We start from the raw sequence: 13,701 nt of genomic DNA, 5'->3' as shown, positions 1-13,701 counted from the left end.
GATATAATGACTTACTTCTAACAAACAAAATCCAGCAAAATGATGGGATGTCACTTCTGTGACTAGATTACAAAAGACAGTGACTTCTATTTTGCTGGTATCCTCTACAGTATTCTTGGCATGCATGCTTTCCTGAAGCAAGCTGCCATGTAGGAGAGGAAGTGAATCTTGATTTCAACAAAGAGGCGAGTAATCTTGAAAAAAGAGTACTTTCTCAGTCAAGCCTTTGAGATGTCCATCCCAAAGTCTGTGGCAGACTGAAGCAGAGGACCCAGCTAAGCCGTCCCCACTAGACCCCCACTAGTCCCCATTCCTAACCCACTAGAATTGTTCAATAATAAATGTATGTTGTTCTAAATCCCTATGTTCTGGAGTGATTTGTTACTCAGCAACAGCTAACAAATACGTTTAATAACTACCTATCATTTCTCTATTAAGGTCAAGTGAAATAAAAAGGCATGGCAGAATTATGCAAATTATGCTTCCAAGTTCTCACTAGTAACTTCTAAATTCATCAGTACCATTATGTTACAAATGGATAAGCTTGATCACTTTCTCACTGATTTCTACTTCTAAGTCATCAAGCTTGTAAATAAATTCTGCACAAAGAAATTGAGTACATAAAGTCAAGGTTTATAAAAATCTTTAAATACTACCTTCCACTACATGCTTTTCTGTGCGTCAATATTTCTAAAATTATACACACACACACATATTACCTAACATCTACCCTTTAAAAATAACATCTTATTTTGAGTTTACGGAAAATACTGATACAGAAAAACAAAAAAGAAAATGAGTACAGTTCTCAAAAACTTCAAGGAATTCTTTTTTAAAGGTACTTCTGGAAAATAATATTTTTGGCAAAAAGCTTCAGTTAATAAGCAGATTTGCTGAATAAGACCAAAAATCTTACAGAACTATAAAAATTAGCTTAATAAATATTATATTAATAAAATAGCTTCTCAAAATTGTACTTGAGAAAGGGTGCGGATAATATTCACCTAGAATAGGCCAAGCTTTTGCCAAAGTAGCAGTGCTTAAAGTGTTATCTGCAGATTCCAGGGGGTCTCTAAGACCCCTTTAAGGAATCTGCAAGGTTAAAATTAGCTTCATAAAAATACTAAGATGTTATTTGCCACTTCCATGCTCATTATAAGTGTCCCAATAAATTTTTCTAGAGGCTACATGACGTGAAATCACAAAAGATTTAATGCAGGAACAAACAGGAGAATCCAGTTTTTTTCTATTAAGCCACATAGTAAAAAAAAAAAAAAAAAATTGCAAAAGTGTAAAACAAGACCACTCTATACACTAAATGTTTTTTGTTGTTTTGGAAAAAATTATTTTTCAAATATCTTAATGCTAATATGTAACGGGTTTATTATGAGTATTTTCTACATAACAGTTTAACTTCTCAGTTTTCATTTCTAATACAAAAAATAGATATACCATGCATAAATAAAAGCTCTTTGGGAGATTGTAGTAATTTTTTTTTAGTGTATAAAGTGGTCTCTGACCAAGAAGTTTAAGAGCCACTGGGCTAGAACCAGACTGCTAACAGAAAACTTAATACACAGACAATGTAGGCCTTACAGAAAATGCAGAAAGACTCCAGATATGAGCTGCCTTTCTCCCTAGAACCCCATGTTCTGAGACCCCATGTTGGGTCACTGCTATAACCCAAAACCATCAAGATATTTAAGGAATGAACATGAATTTTTAAGTGCATATATAAGTACTACATGACTAGTGAGACACTAATGTACTTGATGATGATAGTCTTTAGGAATGAACTTAGGAATTCCTTCTAAAATGCAGAATCCTACACATTTTAAAATCTAGATAAACAGCTAAACCCTATATTCAACTTTAAAAGCAGGGATCATTGTTCTCTGTGGTCTGCACTAATTGGACTATAGTATTTAAGTAAAGCAAAGAGCCTTCCTCAACTTAATGGAATCCTGAACTAGATTTTAATTGTTCTGAAGACTTACAGAACCATAGTCACATGAGCTTTAATTCTGATTAACGTAACAAGAAAGGAGCTAAAATAAATCTGGCCTTCCTCTCTTTCAATAAAATCTATTATAAAAAATGAAGATAAAATAGGATGACACTAAAATTAACATTTAAAAATCTAAATTAAAAGTCTATAATATTTAGTTTGAACATAGTTTAAAAAAATAGTTTACAAACATTAAATTGTTTAAAAAACAAGATAAGCCAGACACAGGACAAATACTGTAATGATTTCACTTACATGAAGTACCTACAATAGGCAAATTCACAGAGAAAGAAAGAATAGAGGCTACAGGAGCTGGGGGATAGGGTAAGGATTACTGTTTAATAAGTACAGTTTCATTATGGATAAGGAAGAAGTTTTAGGTATACATCATAGTGATGGTTATACAACTTTGTCAATGTATTTAATGCCAGTGAACTGTAGTCTTACAGATAGTTAGAATAATAAATATTATGTACATTTTACCACAATAAAAAAGTACCAAAAAATCAACTGCACTATAACATGAATCTTTCCAATTTTACAATTCTTCTTCCAATAAACAAGTATATCACAACTGGTTTATTCAGTAAACAGACTTAACACAAATCAGGCAAACAGCAAAATCTCAGCTAACTGGATGTTTAAAAAAAAAAAAAAATCTGGTTCCTGCTCTTGACAAGCTCCATAACTTCTCTACCCAGAAATACATATGCATGCACTTCAACATGAGAGAAATAGTTAAAAAAAAACAAACAACTTTTTAAAAGACACGTTATTGGGGTGAATATACACATAATGACATGATTCGATTCAACATAGTTAACAAAACAGGCTTTTGGACAAAACCGCCTGCTGGTTCTGCTATTTTCTAGCTATTGTTTAAACTCTTTTTAAGTCCCAGTTTCTCTTCTGTAAAATTAAGAGTAATACCTATTTCAGTTGTTGTCAAGGATCATATTGAGTTAATATACGAAATGTGCTCAGAATAGTGCCTCCAACAATAAGCATTCGATATATATTAGCTACTATTAGCTATTACAAGTGACCCTTGAACAACAGGGCTTTGACCTGCACAGGTCCACTTAAATGTGGATTTTTTTTTATAGTGCAGACCTATAAATGCATTTTCTCTTCTTTATGATATTAACATTTTTTTCCTCTAGCTTACTTTATTACAAGAATACAGTATATAATCCATATAACATAAAAAATATGTATTGATTGACTATTTATGTTATTAGTAAGGCTTCCAGTCAACAATGGGCTATCAGTAGAGGTTTCTGGAAGGTCCAGTCATATGTGGATTTTTGACTGCTTGGGGGGTTGGTGCCCCTAGCCCTGGTGTTTTTCAAGGGTCAATTGAATTTCTACTATTACTCACTGAAAGCATGAAGCTGCACTAATGTATTTCTGAAAAATTTAACACAACAGAAACTATTGGGTGGTTCACTAGGCGATGAAAATAACCAATTTTCTGAAAATTAACAAAGATGTTGAATAATCCGTGTTTTCAAGCTACTGTTAGTATGGTAACAAAAAACCACATTAAATACTTTTTCATTTAAAAAAGCTACTCCAAATGTCACATCAATTTAGGACCAGAGGTCCTTTACATGTTTGCTGTACTGTCCAACACAAAACCTTCTCCACTCTTGATACAAATCAATTGTGGCAAATATTTTGTTCTGTTACTAACAAGGTTTCATGTACTTTTGTAGATGTGTGTTTGAGGGGGGTGGTAGGAGGCATTACACCTCTCCTTGTCTGCTATTTGACAGTAAAAGTCCCTTGAATGCATGCAATCTCTATCACCTCATCATTGTTAAGGAGGTTAAGTAGTAACTATCTACTTATGCAATGAGTCATGCCTGGAAACCTCTAAGAGTTGACCATAAATTTTTTTTCTCCAAATCAAGGCATTTCTGAGAGTGAATAATAAGAGTTATGCTGGGATAAAGGTATAAAGTAGGTTCCACGCAAATCTGGATATATGGTTCTATCTGTGAAAAAAATCCTATTTATGAAAAAATTAACACCCCCAAACATGGGTGTAATAGATCATTACTATATTTGTCTCGGCATATACAGGCCTATAGACTTGAAAGCATATGCATTTGAAATCAAATGTTAACAAAGACAACATTAAAATATGTTTAAATTCTCAAAGGATTTTTTTCCTTTTTCCTTTTAGTATTTCTCAAGGAAGCAAAAAGAAAACCCAAGGTTTCTCTAAGAAAAATGGAGTACTTTTTTTTTTTTTTTTTTGAAAAATGGAGTACTTTTTAAGGCAAACTTATAAAAAGACTCCTGAACCACAGCTTTCTTTCATTAGCTGCTTATGATTCTTAAGGTGATCTAAATTACAGTGAACTCTAAGGACATACTGTAATCATGTGGTTCTGTGGTAAACGGTAACTGAAAATGTGGCTTTAATCAAGGCCTGTATTCAGCTGGTAAGCATCTATGCAGCCATACTGTTATGGAAAAGCTAGTAACCACTTTGATTGCTAAGTGTCTGTGTGACTGTACAATCTGAAAATCTCTCTGGTGTTATGGATACAGAAACATGTTAACTCAATCAGCTATCTTATTTCGGGAATGTCAAGTATACAAAAGATCTTTGTGATTAGCATTGTTGGGAAACATTGATGGAAATACAGACTACCTTCTCTCCCAACAGCTCAAAATCTAGTAAAAGTAAGGAGTAATTCAGATAGTCTCAATTTACAAATATCTGATTTTAGTATGAACTGGTATCTCCCTGCCACCAGCAAATATACCACAGTTAGATATTGCTTTTAAACCGGCATCAGAATTCATCTGAATCAGTATCCTTAAATGCTGACAAGACAGCATGGAAATTCTAAGAATAAGCAAAGGAAATCTGGATAGGTATTTAAAATATGGAAAGCATGTAGCTGAAAATTAACATTACAGACATACCTCATTTTATTGCAGCCACCGTACTGCTCTCCATAGTTACTGTGTTTTTAACAAATTGAAGGTTTGTGGCAACACTACACTTCAGCAAGTCCACTGGAGTCATTTCCCAAAAGTGTTTGTAATTTCATGTCTTTGTGTCACATTTAAGGTAACTGTCACAGTATTTCAAACTTTTCACTATTTTATTTGTTACGGTGATTTGTGATCAGTGATCTTTTGATGGTACTGTTGTAACTGTTTTGGACGCCACAAACTGTAATCATATATAAGATGGCAAACTTAAACGATATATGTTGTTTGTGTTCTGATTGCTTGACTAACCGACGACCATTGGCCTCTCTCCTTCTCCTGAGACACAATAACGAAATTAGGCCAATTAATAACCCTACACTGGCCTCTAAGTGTTCAAGTGAAAGGAAGAGTCACACATCCCTCACTTTAAATGAAAAGCTAGAAATGATTAAATTTAGTAAGAAAGGCATGCCAGAAGCTGACTGGCTGAAAGCTAGGCCTCTTGCGACATACAGTCAAATTGTGACTGCAAAGGAAAAGTTCTTGAAGGAAATTAGAAGTGCTACTCAGTGAACACACAACTGTTAAGAAAGCAAAACAGCCTTACTACAAATACAGAGAAAGTCTGAGTGGTCTGGAGAGAAGATCACACCCGCCACAATATTCCCTTAAGCCAAAGGCTAATTCAGAGCAAGGCCCTTAATACCCTCTTCAATTCTATGAAGGCTGAGAGAGGTGAGGTAGCTATACAAGAAAAGCCTGAAGTTATCAGAGGTTGGTTCATGAGGCTGAAGGAAAGAAGCCGTCTCCGTAACATAAAGTGCAAGGCGAAGAAGCAAGTGCTGATGCAGGAGCTGCAACAAGTTACCCAGAAGATCCAGCTAAGATCATTCATAAAGGTGGCCACACTAAACAAAAGATTTTCATGTAGACAAAAACAGCCTTCTGTTGGAAGAAGATGCCATCGGGGACTTTCACAGCTGAAAAGAAATCAAGGCCTGGCTTCAAAGTTTCAAAGGACAGGCACACACTCTTGTGAGGGGCTAATTGAAGCTAATGTTGAAGCTAATGCTCATCATTCTGAAAGTCCTAGGGCCCTTAAGAATTATGCTAAATCCACTCTGCCTGTGCTCTATAAATGGAACAACAAAGCCTGGATGACAGCACATCTGTTTACAACATGGTTTACTGAATATTTTAAGCCCACTGTTGAGACTACTGCTCAGAAAAAAGGATTCCTTTCAAAATATCACTGCCCATCGACAATGCACCTGGTCACCTAAGAGCTCTCTCTCTGTTGGAGACATACAATGACATTAATGTTTTCATGCCTCGTAACAAAATATCCATTCTGCAGCCCATGGATCAAGGAGACATTTTGACTTTCAAGTCTTATTGAAGAAATACATTTCATAAGACTATAGCTGCCATAGATAGTGATTCCTCTGACGCATCTGGGCAAAGTAAATTGAAAACCTTCTGGAAAAGATTCATCATTCGAGATGCCATTAAGAACATTCATGATTCATGGAGAAAGATCCAAATATCAACATAAACAGGAGTTTGGAAGAAGTGGATTCTGACCCTCATGGAGGACTTTGAGGGGTTCCAGACTTCAGTGGTGGAGGTAAGTACAGGTGTGGTGGAAATAACAAGAGAACTAGAATGAGAAGTGGAGCCTGAAGATGTGACTGAATTGCTGCAAGCTCATGACAAAACATAACAGATGAGGGGCTGCTTCTCATGGATGAGCAAAAGAAAGTGGTTTCTTGATGTGGAACCTACTCCTGGTGAAGATGCTGGGAAGACTGTTGAAATGGCAAAAAAAGGATTTAGAATATTACCTAAACTTAGTTGATAAAGCAGCAGCAGAGTTTCATAGGACTGACTTCAATTTGGAAGGAAGTTCTACTGTAGATAAGATGCTATCAAATAGCATCACTGCTACAGAGAAATCAATTGTTCATGAAAGGAAGATTCAATGGATGTGGCAAATTTCACTGTTGTCTTATTAAAAGAAATTGCCATAGCCACTCCAACCTTCAGCAACCACCATCCTGATCAGGCAGCAGTCACCAACATCAAGGCAAGACCCCAAGGTCAACAAAAGATTATGACTCACTTAAAGCTCAGATGGTGGTAAGCATTTTTTAGCAACAAGGTATTTTTTAATTAATGTATTAAGGTATTTTTAGACATAATGCTACTGCACACTCAACAGACTGCAGGAGAGTATAAACATAACTTTTATATGCACCGAGAAACCAAAATTTCATTTGATTCTTTTTATTGAGGTGGTCTAAAACTGTAGTATCTCCGAGGTAAGCCTGTAAATAAATAACCTAAACAACAAAAAAAATAAGGAGTGTGATTCTACAGTATAATGCCATAGATAATCTGATTAAAAGATATTATTATCCTTATAAACAGAAGTTACATGGCAAAGAAATGGAGTAGTCTTGTCATTTTGGAAAAAAGCGTGCTTCCAGATAATGCCAGTGCCTATAATCAATATCCTATAGAGCTTCTAAATATTCTTATACCAAAAAGGTATTTATTTCTTCACCATTTTTCATACCCTCTCTCTCACACCACTTACTCTCTCACAACAGCTAGTGCTGACTATATAAACTGTTAGCAATCTGGGGATATACTATGTTAGCTAGTAATAAAAAAAAATTCTTTTAAATCACCTTTAATACCTAGTAAAGTTAAAGTAAGATTACCAAGCAATCTGGCATAACACTATTATCATACATTGATTATCTTTTAGTGTCATCAAATCAAGTATGTTCAGAATTAACTATTTCTACATTTTATCATGTTCAGTAGACAAAGGACTCATCTATGAATCACTAAGTCTTCATTCCATTCCCTTTTCCTTTGGTTAATTCTCACCATATGGAAGACCCAAGAGTCATGGGTCCAATTACAACTTCGGAAATGGTTTATGCTCCAGAACAAGAAATTCGTTGAATTTTAGAAATAATGTTGTGTGGAATAAGCACCTCCAACCTATCCAGTCTTCTCTTTCCTCTGTTTTTGAGACAACACAGTCTCTAAAACCAGTCGTTTTTCATAATAATTCTCATCCTTTTTGAAGATAAAAGTGACAATGGAAGGGAATCAAAGGTGCTGTGGCTGTAGGTCCAATGCAACAGTTGACATTTAGAGACCAAGGATGAATACTAGAGGGAAGGACTACTCAGACCCTTTATTTGCCTAGGTACTCTGATCACAACTGGCGCCTTAGAACAAGCATGGCTCTCTCGAAATGACTGAGTGGACATGGCTCTTTAGTATGAACGATTTTATTACAAGAAAGCAAATTTTAGCATATCTCACATGTGTAGTTATAATTAGGACCAGGAGCTAGTTTTTATCATTTACTATTGGCATTCTCTGTAGGAAGAAAGTTAATTATTATCTCAATCAGTCTTGTTAGTTTCATTAAAAACTGATTAAGGGGAATAAATATTGGAAGCTTACTGGGAACAAAGTAACAAAGGCCACTGGATGTAAGTTGAAAATATAAAATTTAGGGATTACTTGTGAATTTTTTCTATTGCCACCGATAAAATAATCAAAAGTGGCTCAAAATACGATAGAAATTTAATTTTCTGTCTTGTTTAAAAGAAGTAAGTACCAGGTACCTGGCACCCAGAAGCAGTCTCCTAAAAGGAAATCAGTATACAAAGATGACCAGACTGAGATTTTCACTTCACAGGATATATTTTTTTAAACCTATTCCAATTCTAAAGTATCTCCAAAACTTTTTTCAAAACAAGTTAACATGGTTTACAATTCAATATGGATTTATCCATAAATAAGTAGCAACTTTAGTGATCACAATCATACTTTTAGATCACAATTTTAGCATCTGTCCATTCTTCTCTATTTTAGCATGTTCTCTTTGCTATGCTGAAATAGCACATATAGATCTGTTTCACTGTGAATCTATTGAAGATTTAACACAATAAGTTTCCTATCTATTATAATTTTAATGCAGTATAATCAATGAAGATTTTATTTTCAAATATATATTTTAACTGTTAGAATTAAAAATAAAAGAAACACTCATGATTACTTTTTTTTTTTTTCCAAAATCAAATGTCTTATTTACTATTTACCTGGTGGTGGAATCAGAGGTGGAGCAGTGCTGACAGTTGGAGGAGGTGGAAGAAATGGAGGAGGTGGAAGGTGGGTGGGAGGAGCTCCTGGGGGGAAAAATGGAGGTGGTTTGCTAAAATTGTTGTCTACTTCAGTAGCAGATCTTTCAGAAAGGACCTAAAATTAAAGCATAGTTAATTTAAAAAATGAGTAAATGTTCTTATCTAAGATTAAAAACTCAGTAAATTCATTTCATTTAATTTAAGAAATGAAGTAAAAAGTTTTATTCACATACACATACTTTGGGGAGGTAGAAGTAATTTTTTCCATGTGTGTGATATGTGTGTATATATATAGATGTGAGTACATACTCACACACACTTTTTAAGATGTCCATATATAAAGCCTAGAAAAAATGACTGAATCATTACCCCAAAAAAGAATTAATAAAAACATTCTAAACAAGTATACTTCTAAATTAAGTACTTTATAAATATAATGAGTATTATCTTTGCTACCCAACCAACCTATAGTACTCAAATTAAGGCAATGTAATCATTAGTCACAAATACCAGCATCAGGAAATTAACATGGCAGCAGAAACAGCTATCCATTGTACTAGGGCTTGTCATTGTCAGGCTGCATGCATTAACAGGGTGCAAGTAAACAGGCAGCCAGATACATAAATAACTTTTTCATGTGAGTCTTGTACCTTTAAAAAACGAGAGTTTATACTTGAAAAGTAAATGTATTTACAAAATACTGATCTGTGTAAAGAGGTAAGGGACGGGCAGCAAACCTACAGAAGTGACACATAGAAATCTGGATTTTTGTTAAGGCTCCCTGGGGGATTCTGATATGCAAACACATTTGGGAAACAGCAGAAACAGGCAACATAATGTTGTGCATTTAATTTATACTTCTAAAATCTTTGCTGGCTAAAGGGTATCATTTAAACATATAATCCCTCTTTTCATTAACTTTCCCTACATTTAAGTACAGTAATTTTTGTAATGCTTATGCTGATAAGCTATTTTTAAAGTAGGGAACAGAATGATTTTAAAAAATCATGGCATTTTAATGGTGGGGGAAAGAAGAGAGGGCTATCTTCCAGTTTAGAAATGATTTACCCTTAAACATTAAAGAAAAGCAGATTAATTTACTAAAAGTAATGAGAATCAAAACACTTTGACATTTTTTTTTAAGGTACTCAGGAAAAGGTAGTAATAAAAAACAGTAATGATCAAGATAATAGCTGAAAGTCTCAGTTAATAAAATTCTAACTTGAATCCAAGTTACTAATATCTCCTTCATTCTTCCACTTGAAAACAAAGGAAATCTACTTCCTCCAAAAATGACACATTAAATTATAGTATATCCATATAATGAAACTATCATGAAGGAATTTTAAATATTTTTAAGAATATGGAAAATGAAAATGATAATTAAAAAAAAAAGATACACAAAAAATAATCACAAAGTATCTCCTAATCTTGTTTGGTGACAAGCAAGAGATGTACCAGAGTGTGAAGAGTGGTTACCTTTAGATGCTAGAATTATTGGTGGTTTAATTTTCTTCTTTACACTTTTCCCAAATTTTCCCTTTTTTGGTCCAATTAACCTACATATTATGTTTACAGCAAAGGAAAAGAAATCTTACTAAAAAAGATCCAAAGATAATAAATTCTAATTGGAATAGCTTTTATAATAAAAGGGTGATTAATTCCATATTTTAAATCTCTTGGTAGCATCTAAAATACCAAACATATAGCATAGTACTATAAATGTGTATTGAATAAATTAAATTAGAATATGGATATAATCCTTCAGTTTAAAAATTAGTAATTTTTAAAATACGAAACCTGTATGTTGCTGTTTTCATTTGCCCGTCGCCTTCCTTCCACTCGGCTAATTGTTATAGTCTGACCAATTACATCAATTGCCCCAGGTAATCTCCTGTAACATAGAAATTGAATCAATTCAGTTTCACCTAATTAGATGTTTGAAAAATAACACAAATATTAGGTGAGAAATGAAATCTAAGACCTTTTGCTATGTACTTTAAAATAAAACCAGATCACAACACACATTAAAAAAAAAAAACTTCACTAAGTTAGATCTCACTACTTTGTACTGGCATAAAAACTAAGCTTTAATAGTAAGCTGGAACCAATGTACCCAATGACGTCATGTTAAATTTAAGTATTTTTATAGGTTTTCTTTTAAATTTACTATTTTTTAATAGTCTCCAACTAAATTTATCTTTGTGGAATTGAATCAGGTAGCAAATGCTAAGCAAATGGAAATAAAATTTTTTGGCTGCTATAATTATAAAACGTAATAGTTCTATTACAGAAACTTAAAAAATTCCCCCAAGAGACTTGAAAAGAAATAATGCTCATTTTGATACACTGTATTTTTCTTAGTGATTTATTCCAAGCATTAGAAAGCATAAAATGGGATCCAGTTTTCCATTTCTGATAACTTGCCTTTAAATAGAAAATTTTAAATATTTAAATGCCTGCCCCACTCCAATTGTATTTATAATCCATTAAAGTATATGAATAGATGGAAAAATAGTCTACCACAAAATAATGCTGCAAATTTAATTAGGAGAAGCTAGTAAGTTAAATTTTAAAAAATAATGTTAAAAGCCAGTTAGTAGTTAAGGATTTTATTAAAGTATATATGCTTAATAAGATTACAGAAGTCACCTGAAGGAAAAGGCAATGAAAAATGGATGTAAATTCGATGAATTTCTCTTCATCTCTATTTCAGTTCTGAACAATTCTGCCTTTAAAAACTTTAGAGAAGTAAAACCATCAAAGTACCATGGATCCTTCCACAGTCACCACAGTTAGGTTCCTGAAACAACTAATAACAGCTACTATTTGTTGAATGTCTACACATTATACCCAAACCTCACAATAAGCCTTCACTTAACAAATTACTGTACACTTGTTAGAGATGTTAAAGCTAGGGCTCATAGTGATGTAAATGGTAAAACTAACTTTCAAATCTGAGTCTTTCAGATTCCAAAGCGTACAGACCCCTTCCCTTGAGCTAGGCTGCCTCCTAGCAAGATAACTCATTTCTGAGACATTTAAGACTTCTGAAAATCAAGAACTGGTCTAAGTTTGCCTCAAGTGAACCTTGAGAAGCCCCATAAATAATTTTATGCTCACAAAAACAAAATAAAGACAACCCTATAAAAGTACATAATAGCATTTGAAATGTCTTCAACTACATAGTCCATTCCTACTTATCATCTTTCCCACTTTAGACTTCTGTTCTATATAATTCTAATAGAACTTTTTTTTTTTTTTTAAAGTTCACGCTTTTCTGATTTTATGCCCAGGTCATTGACTTCCCAGATTTCCTCATGATCTCAAAGAGAAAAAGTGATTTTTAACTTAACTCATACCCTTCAATATAGCTGGGAACTATCCTAATATTCACACATGAGAAAAATCCAAATACCTCAGACATAAAACAAATATTGCTCCAATTTTTCCCCTAAAACTTAAAACAATTACAAAACTATAACTACTGTAACTTCATTATCAAAGCAGATGCCATGATCCCTCGGATATCTACACACATCTCAGATTCCAACATCCTGACAGATAAAGGTACGTATCCTGAGGCCACAATTTCCCTCACCTTTTATTGCTACCTAGACTTCATTGTAAAAATCTTTACCTCTACTATTTCCTTTTCCACTCTTTTCTATTCCTGACTGCAGCATTCTCCCCTCTCCATCTTTTAAAATTTATTCCCCTCAAGAACAAATTCTCACAAATATATCTGGATTTGCAATGTCTCCAAATTGTTAAAGTAGCAAAACTTAAATCTAGATCTAACAGTCTAATGTCTGTTCCCAAATGAAAGACCTCTATATACCATGGATTTCTAAAGACTTCTGCTTTCAAAAATTCTGGGACAAGATAATGTTGGCAGGGATGCGGAGAAAGGGGAACCCTCCTACACTGTTGGTGGGAATGCAAGCTGGTGCAGCCACCTGGAAAACAGTACGGAGGTTCCTCACAAAGTTGAAAATAGAGCTACCATACGATCCAGCAATTGCACTACTGGGTATTTACCCCAAAGATACAAATGTAGGGATCCGAAGGGGTACGTGCACCCCGATGTTTATAGCAGCAATGTCCACAATAGCCAAACTATGGAAAGAGCCAAGATGTCCATCGACAGATGAATGGATAAAGAAGATGTGGTATATAGATACAATGGAATATTATGCAGCCATCAAAAGGAATGAGATCTTGCCATTTGCAACGACGTGGATGGAACTGGAGGGTCTTATGCTGAGCGAAATAAGTCAATCAGAGAAAGACATGTATCATATGACCTCACTGATATGAGGAATTCTTAATCTCAGGAAACAAACTGAGGGTTGCTGGAGTGGTGGGGGATGGGAGGGATGGGATGGCTGGGTGACAGACATTGGGGAGGGTATGTGCTATGGTGAGTGCTATGAATTGTGCAAGACTGTTGAATCACAGATCTGTACCTCTGAAACAAATAATACAATATATGTTAAAAAAAAAAAAAAAGATAGCAGGAGGGGAAGAATAAAGGGGGGGAAATTGGAGGGGGAAACGAACCAT

The 13,701-nt window shown here is 34.2% G+C and overlaps 1 protein-coding gene across 17 annotated transcripts in view; it reads right to left on the bottom strand.

The window, feature by feature from the left end:
* Nucleotides 1-13,701, bottom strand: part of FIP1L1 (factor interacting with PAPOLA and CPSF1) — a 77,164-nt gene that overhangs the window by 23,249 nt on the left and 40,214 nt on the right. For all 17 annotated transcript variants that reach the window (XM_032400360.1, XM_032400361.1, XM_032400367.1 and 14 more), the window contains 2 exons: nucleotides 10,936-11,029; nucleotides 9,094-9,250 (listed from right to left, as the gene is read on the bottom strand). In XM_032400360.1, the coding sequence (XP_032256251.1) occupies nucleotides 9,094-9,250; nucleotides 10,936-11,029 (251 nt within the window). The remainder of the gene's footprint in view (nucleotides 1-9,093; nucleotides 9,251-10,935; nucleotides 11,030-13,701) is intronic.

The sequence above is a fragment of the Phoca vitulina genome, unplaced genomic scaffold (genome assembly GCF_004348235.1).
Source record: "Phoca vitulina isolate PV1807 unplaced genomic scaffold, GSC_HSeal_1.0 scaffold3, whole genome shotgun sequence".
NCBI lineage: Eukaryota > Metazoa > Chordata > Mammalia > Carnivora > Phocidae > Phoca > Phoca vitulina.
Note: the sequence above shows the minus strand (reverse complement) of the source record. Positions and strands in the feature narration are given on the sequence as shown.